This window comes from Python bivittatus, unplaced genomic scaffold (assembly GCF_059951505.1).
Source record: "Python bivittatus isolate LINGU-HERP-01145 unplaced genomic scaffold, Pbiv_v1 ctg000610_np1212, whole genome shotgun sequence".
In the NCBI taxonomy this organism is placed as follows: Eukaryota; Metazoa; Chordata; class Lepidosauria; order Squamata; family Pythonidae; genus Python; species Python bivittatus.
The window spans coordinates 28,555,170-28,573,447 of NW_028277088.1; the positions used below are offsets into that span (position 1 = coordinate 28,555,170).

Here is an 18,278-nt window from a genome sequence, read left to right on the forward strand (position 1 = left end):
TTCTTCTTTACCTTCTTGTGGAATAAGGTGTTTTAGACATCCAAATATTTAGTCACCTCTGAAAACATATACTTCTCTGGCTTACTCAATTGTTTTGTATCTGTCTAATCTGAATAATTGTATGTCTTGTATTATTGCACACATTTTAAACATTAATTTTAGACCACAGTATGGGTCTAAAAAATAAAGCCTTAATATTTCAATAAAAGCCTTAATATTTCAGCATGTGAGAGAGACTGCCAGCCATACAATCTTTTCTAAGCTGACTGACCCATATTGAATCTTAGAAATCAAATCAGACCTCCCCAATTTGTTGTCCTCTAGATGTTTTGGACTGCAGTTCCCCCCAGAGCCAGAGATTAGTTGTGCCAGCTGGAACTAATGAGAATAGTAGCTTAATGCAGTGTTTTTCAACCTCAGCAACTTTGAGATGTATGGGCTTCAACTCCCAGAATTCCCCAGTCAATCCACACATCTTAAAGTTGCTACGGTTGAGAAACACTGGTCTAACATGTCTAGAGAGCACTAGATTGTTGAAGGCTGAATTAAATAAATACCCTGGGCTTTTTGCTAATGATGCTTTTATTTTCTATAGGTATAGCAGCCTCTTTTGCTGTCAAGCTTTTTAAAGCATGGATGCTTGAGAAAGATGCCAATTCTGTTACCTCTTCTTTAAGAAAGGCTAATTTAGACAAGAGACTGCTTGTAAGTATTACTGTTCTTATAATTGATTATAGTGACCAATAATCAAGCTTCTCTAGGAAGCCTGGAGTAGAAAATTAAAATTGTAGAGAACTAAAATATGAATATGACATTTAAAGTGGAAAAAGTATAAAGTCAAAAGAAAATCAGCAACGGGGAAGTAACATCAGTACAAAGAATTTAAAAAGCACCAGCAGGGGGAGAACTGAACAGTGGGCAAATAAAATCCTCAAGTAAATAAAATCCTATCTAGCGTGACCAGTATGAAAAAGGCCCTTTCCTCTGTTAACCATTCACTGCATCTCCTATTTAAGGAGTAATTAATTGTGGTCTAAGACCAGTCATACAAAGAAATACAAAACGTATGGTAAATAAAAGGATAACATTATGAGAAAATCCTGAATCAACATTGAGAAGGAGGTACCTGGCAATTTCTGAGAGCTGTAGCTATTGATAAGAATGTTGCAGAATACTGATTGATCACATAAAAGAAAAGCAGTGACCTCCCAGTCACAGGAATAAAATTACTGACAATTGGGTCTATAAATTTCAATCGCCACTGGGGCATTCCTTCTCCCAGTCTCTGGGCTAGGGTGATTAGAGACCCTGCTGAGTGTATGATACCTGTTTTATGTGTTGACCAGATTCACCATCTGTTTACTGTTTTATGTAGATTGGTATTTTTATATTGTCTTGTCCTGTGAACCGCCCAAAGTCATTCTGGAATTAGACAATGAATGAATGAATGAATGAATGAATGAATGAATGAATAAATGAAATGTTTTATAAAATATGAGATAGAGATTCAACCTCCATATCTGGGCATAGGCCAGTTCCTGTTTCATATGGGAGGATAATGTTTTGTCATCTTAATGGGTAAGATCTCAGTTTGTGTCAGGGTAAGATATCCACTGTGGGAAGCATGTAATATTTTTTTAAAAATATCTAGGGACAGTATTTTATAGAAAGTGCTTCAAGCCCCCAATTAGGTGGGCAATCAAATGTAAATTTATTGAGCAGATTCAATCTTTTAAGTACTTAGGTGCCCATTTCCAGTTATCTACCTGCTGATCAGTTCAAGCAAGAGAGTTGCTTATAAGAGCCCCAGAAGCATATCTTGCAACTGTTAAATTTGCAAGCCAGTCTGGAAATAATTATGTCCTAGTGCCATCGACTGATTTTAAAGTTAAAGTTTTGAGTATGATGCTATACAGTACTAAGTTGTATATCTATAAGGAGATCCCAAGCTTAGAAGCCATTCAGTCAAAATTCTTAAAAACCTATTTTAGGATTTCCATTCTTGCCTGGGACCTTGAAAAATACATGAAAAATACGTGTCTTATCAGTGCAACCAAATTGGTTTCTAACTAGGATATTCTTTATATGACTTTAGCATTTCTTTAATTTTTTTCCTTCTTCCAGTTCTTGCTTTTGACTGTTGTGATCTTTTGAAGTAATAGCTTTTTGAAGTGTGAGATAAGCAACCTTCTCAGTTTAATTTTGGATTTGCCACTGGATTGGGCTATCATCAGGGAACTTTCAGGGTAGTGGAAGAATGACACCGTTCAAAAAGTCAAATGGTTCATTCCAGTTAGGCAAAATATCATACATAAGAAAAGATTCACATAGATAGTAATGCATACTCGTCAGATTAGTGCTTACTTGAAAATAAATACCCTCTTGGGTTTATCCCAAAATAAGTATATCTAGGATTGTAGCTAGACCCTGTTAAGCAATGGAGATATGATATCCTAGCACATTGTGTTAGCTCAGTGGTAGTGCACATGCTTCATGTGTAAAGGTTCAGTCCCCAACATCTCTTGAAGATTGGACTCAGATCTGAAATTCTGGCAATCTAATGTAATCTGGCCTAAGTAGTCCAATTTCGAATAAAGTTGTTTCCCAATTTCAGTGATGATTTAATTTAAATTTGTCCTTTATTCCAGAATTAAATACTTTAGAGGTGACTGAGCTTGGATTAGCATAGCTCTCTACATATTCAGTATTAAACTAATAGTAGCAAAACGATGCAGCTTGTATGGTTCTTGCTCAGAGAATTCTGCAGAAAATGTTTAAGGGATTTGAAGGACTATATTCATAAGTGTTCAACCCCATCAATAGGCATTCAACTCCTTAAATATTTTTCTGCTGAGTTCTCAGTTATCCTATTTAAGTCTCAGTATCCTATTACAATCATACAGGAAGTAGTTAATGCCTATATCTTGCTCCCATCACCTAAGGTCCACTGCTCTATTTCATCCTTCACACTTGTCTCTGCTGTATAGCACTGAACCTGGTGCCTTTTGCAGGCAAACCATGGTATCTGCTTACTAAGTAATGGCTTTCTCTGTGATCATTTTCAGGCCCAGTCCTAAATTCTTTTAGATCTTGTCATCTATTCTGGCTCTCAAAAAGAACAGACTGGGCTTGATCTGCTGGCAAATATTTCCATGACAAAGAATTGGGAAGGTAGAACTGCCTTCCCTCTCTCTTGTTTCTCATGCTAAAAGTCATGAAGAGAACATACCAGAGGTTCTGTCTTTCCTGTATACAGCTAAGTTTTGCATTGTTGTGGGTTTTTTATGATGTTTTGCTATAATTTGGAAAACAGTTTGGATTATTCAGATGGCTCCTGGCCAGAACTGGGTGCTGGCCCATTTGTCAGTATCCTCTCCTGAATACCTTTTCTTTAAAGCACTTAAATCCTCCACATACACTATAGGGAGCCATGTAAGTAACTAGCAACCATGATCAGCCATTTAACTCTCTAGAGTCAGTGGCCATCCATGTGCTGTTCTTGAACTGTGGCTACTTGTGTCAACTAGGTTCTCCATGACAAATGTATCCTCTCTTGCTTCTTTCTGCAACACAGTGAAGGGTTTTGTGTGCATGTGTATAGCAAGGGGGTGGCATATACAATCTTCCCCCATCTCCCGGGTTATTTATGATTCTGGACAGGACTTAAAATGGCTTTACAAAAATAAATAATATTCTTTCTCCTAGGAACTGTTTCCAGCCAACCGGCAGAATGTGGAGCATTTTGCCAAATATTTCACAGATGCTGGCCTAAAAGAGCTTTCAGATTTCCTCAGAGTCCAGCAGTCATTGGGGACTCGGAAAGAACTACAAAGAGAACTCCAAGAACGTCTTTCTCAGGAATGTCCAATTAAAGAGGTGGAAAAAAATAGTTTTTCTCTTATTTAAGCTACAGAAAGAGTAAAAGATTTCAGATGAATGTCACAGGAGAAAAATAAAATGTAGATCTTAATAACAGGATAACTCCATGTAATGCCTATCCCATAGAAAACTGAAGTTACTGCTCTGATTTTCATAAGGGTTTCCATGCATAAAAGTTAACCATGTAAAAACTGGTCATGAGTAATTGTAGGCTCAATGTTAAGTGAATTTTTAGCATTTTTTTTTTTTTGCTGTAGCAAATTAAAAAAAAATCTGAGACTTGTAACAGTGTTTTCCAAACCTTGAAGAACTAAGCAAATGAAAAAAAAAATCTAGAAAAAATTCCTCCAATGTATCCCTATGGAGAGGCAATTGGGCAGCATCTCAGAATACTACTAGTTGCTCCATGCTTAGTTCTCCCACCCAGTCATGGGACCCAGAGTGGAGCTGCTGTTAAGGTGTTGGAAAGAATTCCAGAAACTCTGGTCTGGGGTCTGTCCCTACCTTGTTTCCTTATGCAAATACAAAAACAGGAAATGTACTTATTAATACTGAGAAATGTTGTAGTAAGTGCTGGAGAAGTCAACAGCCAAGTATGACATTATATTTCAAGTACTTCTTCCATTACTAATCTTTTATACAACACTTCATAAATAGTTCCAAAATCTTAATATGGAGTTAAGGGACAAGGCAGTCTAGAATAATAGCATCCAGGATCATTGAAGTCCTATAAATTATCTTAAGAAATTTATGCAGAATGCTTAAAAACCACTGCAGATGTTGGAATATGAATTGCCAATGCCACCTACTGCAGTAACTGTTGACTGCACCATTAATAAAACTGAGTCACTGCTTACAGTGCAAGAAGATAGTCATAATAGTCGTCGTATGAGAACTGGTGAAAAAGGTGACATTTTCTGCACTTGCAGTGATAGCAGTCGAGGGACAGTCTTTGTCAAAGGGATGGAATAGCTTTGTGTATCATATGAAGATTGCCCTCTAGTGATTATCAAGGAAACAAAGCTGCTTCTCCATATGGAGTTTTGCAGCTGTATGAATACTCACTCAGTATGTGGTGATAAAAGTGCAGTGAACTTCTTTTTATTTATGTTGTTGAATATTTCCTGTGGATTGGGTATGGTGTACAAAAACAATCCTTCAAAACCAAATCAAAAACATATAGCAATATGACATGCTTCCTCCTTTTTTATATTTCTCTCCCAGTTTCTCTATTTTTTCTGTACACCACTGAGAATTGGATCAACAAACTGCAAAAATATCATTATTGGCAGACATTGACAGCAGACAGGGAGGTGTTATTTAAGGTAATGGCTTGAAGATGATTTTTTTTTTTTAAATTTCCCACTCCAGATGGTGCTTTATGTAAAAGAAGAAATGAAAAGAAACGATCTGCTGGAACCAGCAGTGATTGGGCTCCTGTGGACTTGTATAATGAACGCTGTTGAATGGAACAAGAAAGAAGAGCTGGTTGCAGAACAAGCACTTAAGCATCTGAAGGTGTGCATATGGGAAATGTTAGTACATTGAGAATACAGGTTTGAGTCCTAAAGCTCCCTTTGTAAACAGCTGTTTGGGTAGATGTATGACTGGCAACTATGGGAGGTATGGGACATACATCCCAACAAATGCTCATTCTTTATAATCCGGCATTATGTGTCAGTGATGATAAATTGCATCTGCATCTTTCAAAATCCATCAGGTTCTTCAAACTTAAAACAATGCTTATAACATGACAGTTTCCCAGTTCTATTGACTGTAGGCTTTGGGGATGATTTGAGGATCATTCAAACTAAATAGTTGATTGTGGCTTAATTAATTTTACTTTGCAGTTTCAATTTCAGTTGCAGACTTCAGCTCTACAAGGGACTGAGAATAAATGAATGATGAGCACATGTGTGTGCGTGCATGCATGCGTGCAGCCAGCCACCCATTTCCTGGCTTTCAGTGCTTACGTATCATAAGAACGTCTAACAGCCACTAAAATCCACCATAAAATGCACTAAAATTCCAAAAATTCCTACTCTGTTTTGAAAATGTTATAAAATCACCTCTGTCAGCCCTTACTTTGGATCCTTTGAAACATTTGGATAATATTCTCCTTCACATTTATCTGTAAATAACCAAACCAATTTCTCTTTTGATTGTTTTAGCAATATGCACCTTTACTGGCAGTGTTCAGCACCCAAGGCCAGTCAGAACTGATCCTTCTTCAGAAAGTTCAGGAATACTGCTATGATAACATCCACTTTATGAAAGCCTTTCAGAAGATTGTGGTGCTCTTTTATAAAGGTACTGTCTTTTATCTACTTTTCTTTCATTTAAAATATTGGTTATATTTATTATATTCAATTACTTTCCATCCATAATAGATTTTAAAAATACAAAATCATTCTAAAGCATAATTAGTACACTATTTATGTATTACTTTTATAAGTGTAAAATTGTCTTCCCCAACCTTTCAGATTGTAACTCTGCATTAAATTGCTATCTTGATTTAAGTGGGCTTCATTGTTATGAACTGGGATCCACCACAGTACTAGTTCTGTCAGAATCTGAACACTATAGGTTATTAAACATATATATGTGTCCTGGATACCCAAAAAGTGAAATTATAATTAATAACAAATATATACCATTTATTAAATAATGTTTGAGGCAAATGGCATACAAAGCAATCAAACAGTCATTTGGGATTCAGGAGAAAAAATTAATAGTTTGCAAGCTAATACAGAGTTCTTAAAACAATTGACAGTCTCAAGGCTAACACAGAGATCTCAATTAGTTATCAGCATAAAAATTAGCAGAGAAATCTTAAACTACAGTGATTAATGTCATAGGTTGACTATAGGAAAAGTAGGAAGGCATGTGAATAAAGCAACCTTAAAAGAAGGAAAAGGACAGATGGAGGGTTGCAAAAATTGAGTTCATTGAGAAAATGTAAAAAAAGGACATTCAAATAAGAAGTTACTTAATTTTTGGACCAGTTAGAAAAAGAAAAAAGAAAGGAGTTACCTGTCCTTGACTGCTGGCTTCTGTGTAATGGAAACAGACTTTGCTTTTTTTGGATAACCAAAAGGGGAGAGAGAGAAAGAGAGAACGATGAGAGTTATTCATTTGAGCAGAAGTCCCATTCTTCCCTCTATAAAAACAAAAGAAAAAAGAGCATAGGATTGTAAATATCCTTTCTTTTCCTCTGAATGAAAACAAGAGAGAGGAAGAAAGAAGAGTTGTTGGTTAAGGTGTTCTCTGATTTGTTGGGTGGGTGAGGAAGGGCTGTTTTGATTCTTTCCTTGGGGAATTTAGCAGATAAAAAGAAAAAAAAATGGAGACCTCACCTTGGGATGTTAGGAGATCAATGAACTGCCAAATGGAAAGAAGAAAAGGTGGGGGGGGGGGATGCTTTTTTCTTTCTCCTTCCTGGGCTTAGGGGAGAGACAAACAATGAGATTCTTTACCATCATGACTAATGATAGACAGAACCTTGTCAAGATTATCCTAAACAGAGGGCTTAATGAAGTGATCAGATTTAGCAATTGGAGCAGGACACCACGAACTTGAACATTGGCAAGTATCTCAAGATTTGATCTCTTTTTACATTCAACATAAGAAAAATAATAAAAGTGTGACAGGTGTGTAGGTGGGTGTGAATTTATATTCAAATTCATATTCCACTTTTCCTTGAACAGGAAAGTTCAAATCAGCATACATCCTCCTTGGTGACTACTTCTGTGGCTTTTGATCTTACACAATGTCTGTAACTTTACAGATGTTAACAAAAGACACAAACTTTAAGTGTTTATCAGAACAGCTTCCAAAAGCTCAGTACATTGTTCAGGGCATGTCTTGCCAGAATGTTAACACTGAAAGGCTTTTTCCTAAGCTGGAATAGAACTTTCAGTTGCAGACCATGTTTAACAAAAGGCGTGTGAGTTTCTAGCAATTCCACTCGTTGGGAGATATGCATCACACAGTAACATTTGGGAGACCAAAGCTTTCCCATTTCCTATAATCACTTGCATGGCTATTATTATTAACCCATTGGGCTAAATGCATTACAGAAAAATTAGGTTTCAGCCCCAAAGTCAAAACACTAGCAGGTGTTTCTACTTTGGCTTAAGTACAGTTGACTAGTGACTCGATCAGCCTAATCAACTGAATACTGTGTCAGCTAATTCAAGTAAATGTTGCTCTAAAAATGATTTTTAAGGGCAGTGGGAGAACAAACCAAGAGATATCAGATACGGAGGCTTACATTTTGATGGCCTATTGATATAAAGGAGTTGGAAAAAATAGATCCTAGCACAAAACTGAAGTTACAAAAACAGTAATAAATGAAGTGAAGAATAGTGAAAAAGTCAGTTTGAGAAGAGTTCAATGTCTGGCTTCGTTTACCAAAGAAGTTGCTAGAGGTTGACAGACCTTTGTTTCTAGCTTGTTTATCAAAAAGATTTACACAGGTCAATGTGTCATCATAAGAGCATGTCAGATAGTTCCTATTTTATTTGCCATACATCTAGCAAACAAATTTTATCTGGAATACCATGTAGTGTACTGTAATCTGATACACAAGGAATGGAGTCCTATGGACTGCATGAACACATCAGCATCTCAAGATTGAACTGCTGAATTTTGGCAGCACAAAGGTCATAGTGCAATTTTGGGTGATTTGGGGAGTGGGAAAGGGAGCCTCCAAGAAGCTTCTCATTTCTAATCTACTCTTTAAAAATATCAAAATGGGGTGAAAACCAGCGCTGCTACCCTCCTTGTGATGTCACAGCATCACCAAATGTCCTCCTGTAGTCCCCCAGAAGAATATGTGGCAGAATTATAGCTCCTGTCATAGTTTCATGGACTTTACTGAGGATTGAAGGAGAATAGTCCTTATTCTTTGGATTCTTCCTAACTGTTCTATAGACAAGATCAGCTGCTGACAAGTCTTCTCCAAGAGGGCCAGATTTGTTCTCAGACCAGCCTAACAAAGAAGCATGGTTATAACACAAGTCCATAAAAGCCTATTGACTTTATTTTTGTTTTATTTCCATTTTTTTATATTACCTTCTCGCGTCAATATGTCCGGGTGTTGGGGAACAGTAGTGGGGTAGGTTAGGATTCATCTTCATTTGATTTTTTTTTTTTTTTTTGGCAAGTTTGGATTCTTGGAAGCATATTGCTGGCCACTATGAGAAACAAATTTGGACCGGGGTTTGCAATTTTCTTGGGTCAGACACCATGTCAGTCTTTTAAATGGCCGTGGATCATGCTGCAAACTAAGAAATAAAGGGCCTTCAGTTGACATCCTTGTGGCCCTCAAGTAATATATCTATGGCTTAGAAAGTATAATGAACTGAAATACCCAGAACATGACCACTGTTCCACAGAATGAGCTCTGTACTAATTTGATGAAAGGTAACTGTATGCTAAATACGAAGGCAGGCGCTAAAAGGCCCAGAAGCAAAGTCAAGACAGTTTTTGGGGTTGCTTCTCTGCTGGCTAAGTTGGACTTGGATCCAGGCACAGCTACAAAGGCCTGAAAGTTGAATGTGAGTGTTAGAAATATTAAACAGGCTATAATTCAGGGGAAGAGGTTTCTGAAAGGAACAAGTCATTTATCTTTTTGTTCAAAAAGGATACATGAAAGCAGTCAATTCTTTGGCTAAGCTGTTGGGTTTCTTCCTTTCCCTGTTTTCAGTTTTATATAAGGATTGTGTTCACATCAAGCTTAGATTAGGTTGTCATGGAAACCAAAATTCTTTCTTTGGCTGGATGTTATATGGGTTTGCTGCTATAAATACTTGAAGGGGGAAAAACAGCTTCAGTAGAACAGTTTTATAATGGCTTTGTTTGTGCTGTATTGAATGGTGTAATGACCACTATAAATGGAAGGATTTTTGTCTGCTAAAAGTTACTGAGCCTATTTTTCCTTTACTGTTGTATTTTAAAAATACAGAGATGTCATAAAGAATAAGGCCACTACCTTAGTCAAGTAAATTAAACTCAATGTGAAATCAATCTCTTGTAATACATTGGGCAAAAAAGTATTTAGTCAGCCACCAATTGTGCAAGTTCTCCCACTTAAAAAGATGAGAGAGGCCTGTAATTTTCATCATAGGTATACCTCAACTATGAGAGACAAAATGAGAAAAAAAATCCAGAAAATCACATTGTCTGATTTTTAAAGAATTTATTTGCAAATCATGGTGGAAAATAAGTATTTGGTCACCTACAAACAAGCAAGATGTCTGGCTCTCACAGACCTGTAACTACTTCTTTAAGAGGCTCCTCTGTCCTCCACTCGTTACCTGTAGTAATGGCACCTGTTTGACCTTGTTATCAGTATAAAAGACACCTGTCCACAACCTCAAACAGTCACACTCTAAACTCCACTATGGCCAAGACCAAAGAGCTGTTGAAGGACACCAGAAACAAAATTGTAGACCTGCACCAGGCTGGGAAGACTGAATCTGCAATAGGCAAGCAGCTTGGTGTGAAGAAATCAACTGTGGGAGCAATAATTAGAAAATGGAAGACATACAAGACCACTGATAATCTCCCTTGATCTGGGGCTCCACGCAAAATCTCACCCCATGGGGTCAAAATGATCACAAGAATGGTGAGCAAAAATCCCAGAAGCACATGGGGGGACCTAGTGAATGACCTGCAGAGAGCTGGGACCAAAGTAACAAAGGCTACCATCAGTAACACACTACGCCGCCAGGGACTCAAATCCTGCAGTGCCAGACGTGTCCCCCTGCTTAAGCCAGTACATGTCTGGACCCATCTGAAACTTGCTAGAGAGCATTTGGATGATCCAGAAGAGGATTGGGAGAATGTCATATGGTCAGATGAAACCAAAGTAGAATGTTTTGGTCTAAACTCAACTCGTCGTGTTTGGAGGAGAGAGAATGCTGAATTGCATCCAAAGAACACCATACCTACTGTGAAGCATGGGGGTGGAAACATCATCCTTTGGGGCTGTTTTTCTGCAAAGGGACCAGGACGACTGATCCGTGTAAAGGAAAGAATGAATGGGGCCATGTATCGTGAGATTTTGAGTGAACACCTCCTTCCATCAGCAAGGGCATTGAAGATGAAACGTGGCTGGGTCTTTCAGCATGACAATGATCCCAAACACACCGCCCAGGCAATGAAGGAGTGGCTTCGTAAGAAGCATTTCAAGGTCCTGGAGTGGCCTAGCCAGTCTCCAGATCTCAACCCCATGGAAAACCTTTGGAGGGAGTTGAAAGTCTGTGTTGCCCAGCGACAGCCCCAAAACATTACTGCTCTAGAGGAGATCTGCATGGAGGAATGGGCCAAAATACCAGCAACAGTGTGTGAAGACCTTGTGAAGACTTACAGAAAACGTTTGACCTCTGTCATTGCCAACAAAGGATATATAACAAAGTATTGAGATGAACTTTTGATATTGACCAAATACTTATTTTCCACCATGATTTGCAAATAAATTCTTTAAAAATCAGACAATGTGATTTTCTGGATTTTTTTCCCCATTTTGTCTCTCATAGTTGAGGTATACCTATGATGAAAATTACAGGCCTCTCTCATCTTTTTAAGTGGGAGAACTTGCACAATTGGTGGCTGACTAAATACTTTTTTGCCCCACTGTATATGTCCCCCCCACCCCCTGTTTTCACCTGTATCTTTAAGCATGAAAGAAGCTTAGAACATAAGAATAGCCTTGCTGTACCAGGTCAAGATCCAACTTATTATTTCACCATTTTGTTTTCATAGTGACCAACTAGACGTTTTTGAGGTGCTTACAAGCAGGAGGTGGAGAAATATACATCTGTCACTGTTTTCCCTTGCAACTCATATTTGAAGGTGTGCCTTCAAAGACCTCCATGCATATATTCAATCCTCTTTCAAACCCATCTCAGTTAATGGACCTTAACATGTCTTGTAGTAATGAATTCTACATATAAATTACGGTGCTGTGTGAAGATATGATTTCTAAATCTCTTTCCAATTAACTTAATTGGATACATTCATTTGTGGAAGATATTATTTTTAAAACTGTCATTAAATTAAATATTGTTTTGATTCCTGTTCTTCATAAATCAGATCCTTGCTCATTTGTTGACTAAAAGTCTGACTTCAATAATCTCACCAAATCTCAAACTCCTGTAACGTCCATAAATTATTCTGTACTGCCTTTCATTCACAACTACTGCGTGTTCAATTTTAAAGGATAAACCCTGCCAGGTAATTTGGTATTCTTGGCTCTTGCCCTCCTGCCATATGGAAGCAAACATAATTTATATTGACTTTTAATTGGTTGCATATTAATTCTGCAGGTCAGAAAGTGTCTGCCAGTTTTTCACAGCTTATCTTGCTATGTGCGCATCTTTTCTTACATGTCTGTTGCTCTTCCTTGGAGATGTAGAAGATGGCAGTCTCTAAAATTTCTCTTAGTGCATCAGTTTGTGTGCTCTGTTCCAAGTGATGATTCTCCAGGGCTATTGTGAAAACACCATGTCCCATAAAAGTTCATTAAAAATTGTAGTAGCATTTAAAATATCTATGTAATCATCTTTAAATTGCTACTCCAAAATGCAAGCTTGAGAGACATTCAGTGGTGCATGATTGTTTAATAGAGACAGAATCTCCCTTTTGCAAGACGTTATATATGGAAAGCATACGAAAATTACAATCAGACTTTCTCAAAATAAAAAGAAAAATCAGTTGGCCTTTAAATTTTTTATTTTTGTGCTTTTTAGCCAATTCTGAAAGAATTATTACTGATGTTGTTTTAAAAAGTTATTCCAGTGAAAGTTGTTCAACTTGTAGAACAACCTAAAATGAAGAAGATAAAGCTGTTCACAGAATAATTGTAGCAAATATCCAAAGCCTAATTAAAATATTGTTTATGAGCTTATCCCATTTTATAAAATGATATTCATTGGGTCAATTCATTACAAGGAAATCGCTTACATGTATTAGCTGGCAAATGTCATGTGATTGATCATGCATAACAATCATGTATACTGAAAATGCAGTGATTGGCTGTTGTTTATTAATGCATGTGTGCAGTAAACTACATGTGATCATTTTCATATGAGATACATACAACCTCCCATATGCATTCCTATGAAGAAATTTTGGTGAAGCCCTAAACATACAGTATGGCCAACATGGACGGTGCTTTAAAAGAGTAGAATTAGATAATGTATCTCCAGGGTAGTCAGAATCACATCCTCAGTATTAAGACAGATCCTGGTTGCCACAGATACTGGGACAGAGCCAGACTTATAGTTAGAACTAGATATGTTGAAATACATGACACTTTAGCAAACATGATTAATAGGAGTCCCACTTATTTCAATGGTTTTAAAACAGCTTTTCTCAAGCAGTGATAATACTGAAGCAATATTCCCCGTTTTAAAGTCGTTATTAGGAGTTGTGATCCCAATGGATTTGATGAGCCCCAGATTGAGTAAAGCTGATCTCATTTCAATTGTCTAAAAACCTAGACATATGGTGCCTATTTTGTGTTTCTGCCTGTCCAAATAGACAGCAGTCTAACTCTTACATCATACCAACTTATACATTTTGTTCTTCTGAGCATAAATAATAATATTTATCATCAATTATTGAATGCTAGCAACTTAGCTGACATTTCTTTCATGTCTTAATTTCCAACTATAGCCTTATTGTGTCTTTGCCCACAGTAGTAAAATTATTTCAGCATGTTTTTTTTTTTTTAAGTAGCAGTAGTATTTATGGTTTCACCCTCTATCCAGAAACATCTACTAATGATTATTTTTCTTGTTTTGAACTGCAGCTGATGTCCTAAGTGAAGAAGCCATCTTGAAATGGTTCAAAGAGGCACATCTTGCTAAAGGCAAAAGTGTGTTTCTTGATCAAATGAAGAAGTTTGTGGAATGGCTGCAAAATGCTGAAGAAGGTAATTTTGGAATCAAATGTATGTTCAAAAGTCAGGCTGTTCTTTGCTTATCTGGAGCTCTGAGAGTCTTTGGCCCAGGGAGCAATTGGATTGTCCATTGCCCAAATTGAACAAGGCTTAAATAGTCTCTCCTGGGTGGAGACTTGGATCAATGAGAGAATCTTTGCTCTGCACACAGAAGGTTCCAGGTTCAGTCTCTATCATTGCTGGGTTGGGCGAGAAAGTCTTTTTCAGTCAATATCAGCAACACTGAGCCAGTCAGATCAGTAATTTGATTCAAGAGAGGTGAGTTTCCTATGACATCATTGGTCTCCTCTCTCATCCCCAGAAGCATGAATACATTTAAATAACTGCTGTGGCTTTATAATATGTTGCAAAAATTTAGTTGGTCTTCAGTGTTTGGCATTCTTGTTTATAGATGAGCTTCAGACCATCTTTTTTCCTCCAAATGATTAGCCTACAGATTACTTATCCCTGCTGTTGGTAAATTTAGCCCTTTCTGTAATTTCTAAACAAAGTTTTTTACTCTTTCTTCTTTCTTCCCAGTCTAGTAACTCCTTGCCTTGCCTTCCCTGAGTAGCTACTCTTTCCACTCATCTCATCTCCATCCTTTACTTTTCCTTTTCTGGTTTCTCCTGGAGGGAGGGAGAGGAAAATATGTGAACCTGTATGTGACAATTGTGTGAAAATGAGAGAATGGTTGCTCTGTGCAGTTGAGAGAACTAGTTATTTCATAAATGGTCTATCTTATTTTACAAGTATTATTCCTTATATTTATTAGTATATGTGTGCACACACACAGAAACACACACACTGACCGTGCTCTTTTACTGAAGTTTCTGGCAGTTATATATTAGAGCTCTGCAAATCCTTCACAAAAAGTGCTTTGAAATTCACAGGAATGCATGCAAAGCATTTCTGAAGCAACCATGTCTTTTTATAGGCCCATACATCTGTTCCCAAAGCTGCTCCTGTCTATCTCCATATGATGTACAGCCATGTCATTTTACTGAGCAAAATGCACCCATATGGAGACAGCCTGGAGCAGTTTCCAAAGCAGTCCTGTAAGCTGGAAAGACATGGCTGCTTTAAAAAGTTTAAAAAGAGGTGTTTTGTATATGCTCCCACCTATTCCAGAAAGATTTGTGTATACGTATATAAGTGTTTCACACATTCACTTATATACATACAGTACATGTATAAGAGTTACAAACATGCATTGATTGAGAGGGGGAGAACTACAAGATTGTCAGCTGGAAGATGGTGTCTTAACAAGGTGGAGAAGCAGAACATAGGATTTTTTTCAATGTTTAGAAGTTTTATTCTTTTGGGGGAGGTGACAACTTAAATTCACATCACCCTTCCGGGCAAATACCTGGAAGTAATTTTTCTAAATACATTAGTTATTTATAAAAAAAATCCAAGAAATAATGTGGTAGAATGTTTCAAGCAGTCTGTCACTGAAATGCATTACAGCTCTGGTTGTAAAATTAGTCTGTGACTAGCACATCCAAAAGCATTCGTTTAATTCACTGTTGCTTCCCTGAAGCTAAGAGCTCATCACCTTATTTACTGGGTATCATTTGAGATGAAATGTTGAATATATATTTTAGTAATAACTGCAAGATTGGCTGCTTCTGCTCCTAAATGAAAAGCTAATGAAAGAATGTATGTTTAATGCCTTAGCTCCCCTGTATATTCTACCAAGAGTTAATATGGGAATAAAAAATTGTTGTTTGAATCGCTGTGGTTGATTTCATTCCTTCTTCATCTCTATACGGTGGCCTCTCCTGGAGAAGTATTTTTGTATCCTGCTGAAAAGTCTTAAAACAGATCCCCTTGAAGTCTAATTCTATATTAGCTATACATGATTGGCAGGTTGTAATTATGAGTTCGTACTTTGCCTTCAGAATTAAAGGGTTTTGTTTGCTTTATTCAGTTTCTATCAATTCTTTAACTTACTGATTCTTTAAAAAAAATGGCTGAAGTAACATTTTATTTATTTATTAAATTTATGTGCCACCATCTCCCCCAGAGGATGACTCACACAACATCCCCAAAGACAGAGACAGAACTTTGTAGATTCTTTAAAACAAACAGACTCAAACATAATATAATTATCTGTGGCAAGAAGCAGTAACTGGTGCCATGGGAGGAGTTAGTAAAGAAAACCTGTCTAAACCTCATGCCTCGGGGCTTTTCACAAATAAATGAACAGCAGTGTTCCTGTTCTTTGTTTTCCTTTTGTTTGTATGAGTTTTGCCTTTAATTACACCATCCTATAGTATTCTAATTGAAAACCAAGGAAACAAGATCTTGCAAAATAAAGAATAAATATGATGAAAAAGAAAAGGCATAGCTACATTTTATGACAGTCTTGTTTCATTATAGCAACACAGGCAACTTGTCCCAAGGAAGCAGCCGCCATCTTTGGAATTGCTGAGTCAGCACTGCAGTGGTAGGGGAGGCATGGGGAGAGGGTTGGCTAGCGATGGGGGAATAGATTTTAATGCTGAGTCCTAAAGATAGTTGGGACTGTTCCGCATCATTCACACTGGGGAAAGCTTGTTTTGATCTGTTGCAGTATTGTGGAAAGGCTAATGTAGCTCAGGGCCCTTTCCTTCAAGAAAGGTTGGTGAAATGCTGGCCAAATTGGCCAGAACAGCAACACTGTATGACTGATGATAAGAGACATGGTCCATCAGTTTTTTGGGTTTTTTTATGGTGAGCAGGGAGATTTTTGTGACCTTCAGAGCTAGACCTTCAGATATTTAGTGGGAATAGTGGTACATGGTGAAACAATGACACCTCCAGGTTTATTATTTTTTATTTGGGGGAGATGATTGCCAGGACTGGCAATTGACAGAAAAGTAATTGTTACATCCCTCTGTTACCTTGGGTCTATTATTAGTCTCTCCTTCCCACTTTTTCTTATTAAAAAAATATCTGTGTTATAATTTGCAGGTTCCCAACATATGAAGGTCCCCATCTGAGATTTTTTTCCCCTTTTGTGAATGATTAATTTACAACCCAGCCTTAATCAAGGCATTTGTAGGCCTATCTCTCCCTGCCAGATGCCCTCCACATATATGGCCACAACATTCCCAGCAGCACAACTTAATGAGGAATGTAGGAAATATCCCGGCTGGACAAAATTATTCTTGACAATAGAAGGCATTACATCATTGACTTGAAATGAATGCTTCTCGCTCTCAATCTCCTTCTTTTTGTTTGTGGCTTATTTATTTTTGTGTGTATGTGGGGGGGGGGTTTATAGCTATAAGAAAATTACTATTTTTCTCTTTGTCTCTTAGAATCTGAATCTGAAGGGGATGAAAATCAAGATGGCTGAACAAAGCACAAACCAGACATGATTACAGCTGGCTGCTCTTTCAGAATTTTGTACTGTCCAAGCAAGACTCTTCCTTCAGTGTCATACTGAAATTTTAGGCTAGGTTTTTTGTTTATTTGTTTGTTTAGAAGAATAAAATGTCGGAGCCCTGAGGCATTAGATGCTGTACATGACCCTCTTCTGGCAAGCTGTATGCTAATGTAGACAGTGGCATTCAGCAAGGAGACATATAGGGAAATTGAAATTAAATGCTTAAGAACTTTTTATTAGCATATTTTCAGGTACTTCAGTGCCTGCCCATAAGGTTTTTTGATCTGTGTGTGTAGCTCAGTATTTGCTTGTGTATGTGATTCGACATCACTACATTTTTAAAAAATTAAATGGCTTTTATATATTCATGTTCCAGCCTTCTTTGTTTCAGAAGTGGCTTGTATGGGATTAAACTACTGCTAAGGTTCTGCAGAAGGATGGTCAAAGACTAGTCTATAACTTTACCTGATCCATATGGCAAGTTTCTTCCTTAGTATAACTCACTCTGCATCCTACCAATATGGAGTATTTCCAAATCTGAGGCTGATGCCTCCAAGAATATTTGATACTGGGGTGGAGAGATTCCACATAAAAACCAACAGTGAACTAAAGGAGAACCAGTGTGCCATGTGTACAGGTAACATGTAGCCAGCCCTAAGATATCTGCATTAAACCAGAACCTTTCTTTTATTTTTTAATTAACAATTACATGACTGTTCTTCTCACATAAGAGATACAATGATAAATCACTTCCATCAATAAAAGGTTTAAAACTTGTTTAATTGATTCACTGGTTATATTAATTAAAATAATTTTCAATCAATTAAAGAGGTCCTGTGTTTAATAACTGGGTAGATTTTTAAAAAAAATTATATTGAATGCAAATACTTACAAAAGTTGGAAATGGCAAACTTTAAAAGAGGTATTCCTTTTTTCTTTCTTGTAGGAAGAATTATTTCTTCCAAAGATAAGAGTGAAAACTTGTGACTCTCCAGATATTGTTGGATTCTGACCCCATCATACCTGTTCATTAATCATGCTGACTAGACTGATAGAAGTTGAACAATGATTGGA

General features: G+C 37.2%; 1 protein-coding gene and 1 long non-coding RNA gene across 6 annotated transcripts in view; one reads left to right on the forward strand and one right to left on the reverse strand.

Annotated features, from left to right (window-relative positions):
• BZW2 (basic leucine zipper and W2 domains 2) overlaps nucleotides 1–18,016 on the forward strand; it is a 43,816-nt gene extending 25,800 nt beyond the window's left edge. For all 4 annotated transcript variants that reach the window (XM_088150661.1, XM_088150664.1, XM_088150662.1 and 1 more), the window contains 6 exons: nucleotides 596–705; nucleotides 3,706–3,876; nucleotides 5,251–5,397; nucleotides 6,051–6,189; nucleotides 13,700–13,822; nucleotides 17,137–18,016. In XM_088150661.1, the coding sequence (XP_088006787.1) occupies nucleotides 596–705; nucleotides 3,706–3,876; nucleotides 5,251–5,397; nucleotides 6,051–6,189; nucleotides 13,700–13,822; nucleotides 17,137–17,174 (728 nt within the window). In that variant the 3' untranslated portion in view covers nucleotides 17,175–18,016. The remainder of the gene's footprint in view (nucleotides 1–595; nucleotides 706–3,705; nucleotides 3,877–5,250; nucleotides 5,398–6,050; nucleotides 6,190–13,699; nucleotides 13,823–17,136) is intronic.
• LOC112540894 (uncharacterized) overlaps nucleotides 1–18,278 on the reverse strand; it is a 56,130-nt gene that overhangs the window by 21,051 nt on the left and 16,801 nt on the right. The window contains exon 2 of one of the 2 annotated variants that reach the window (XR_003084937.2): nucleotides 6,913–7,039. This is a non-coding gene — a long non-coding RNA (uncharacterized LOC112540894). Of the gene's footprint in view, nucleotides 1–6,912; nucleotides 7,300–18,278 lie in introns of those variants that run through there. The other variant, XR_015797851.1, reaches the window with a different exon arrangement.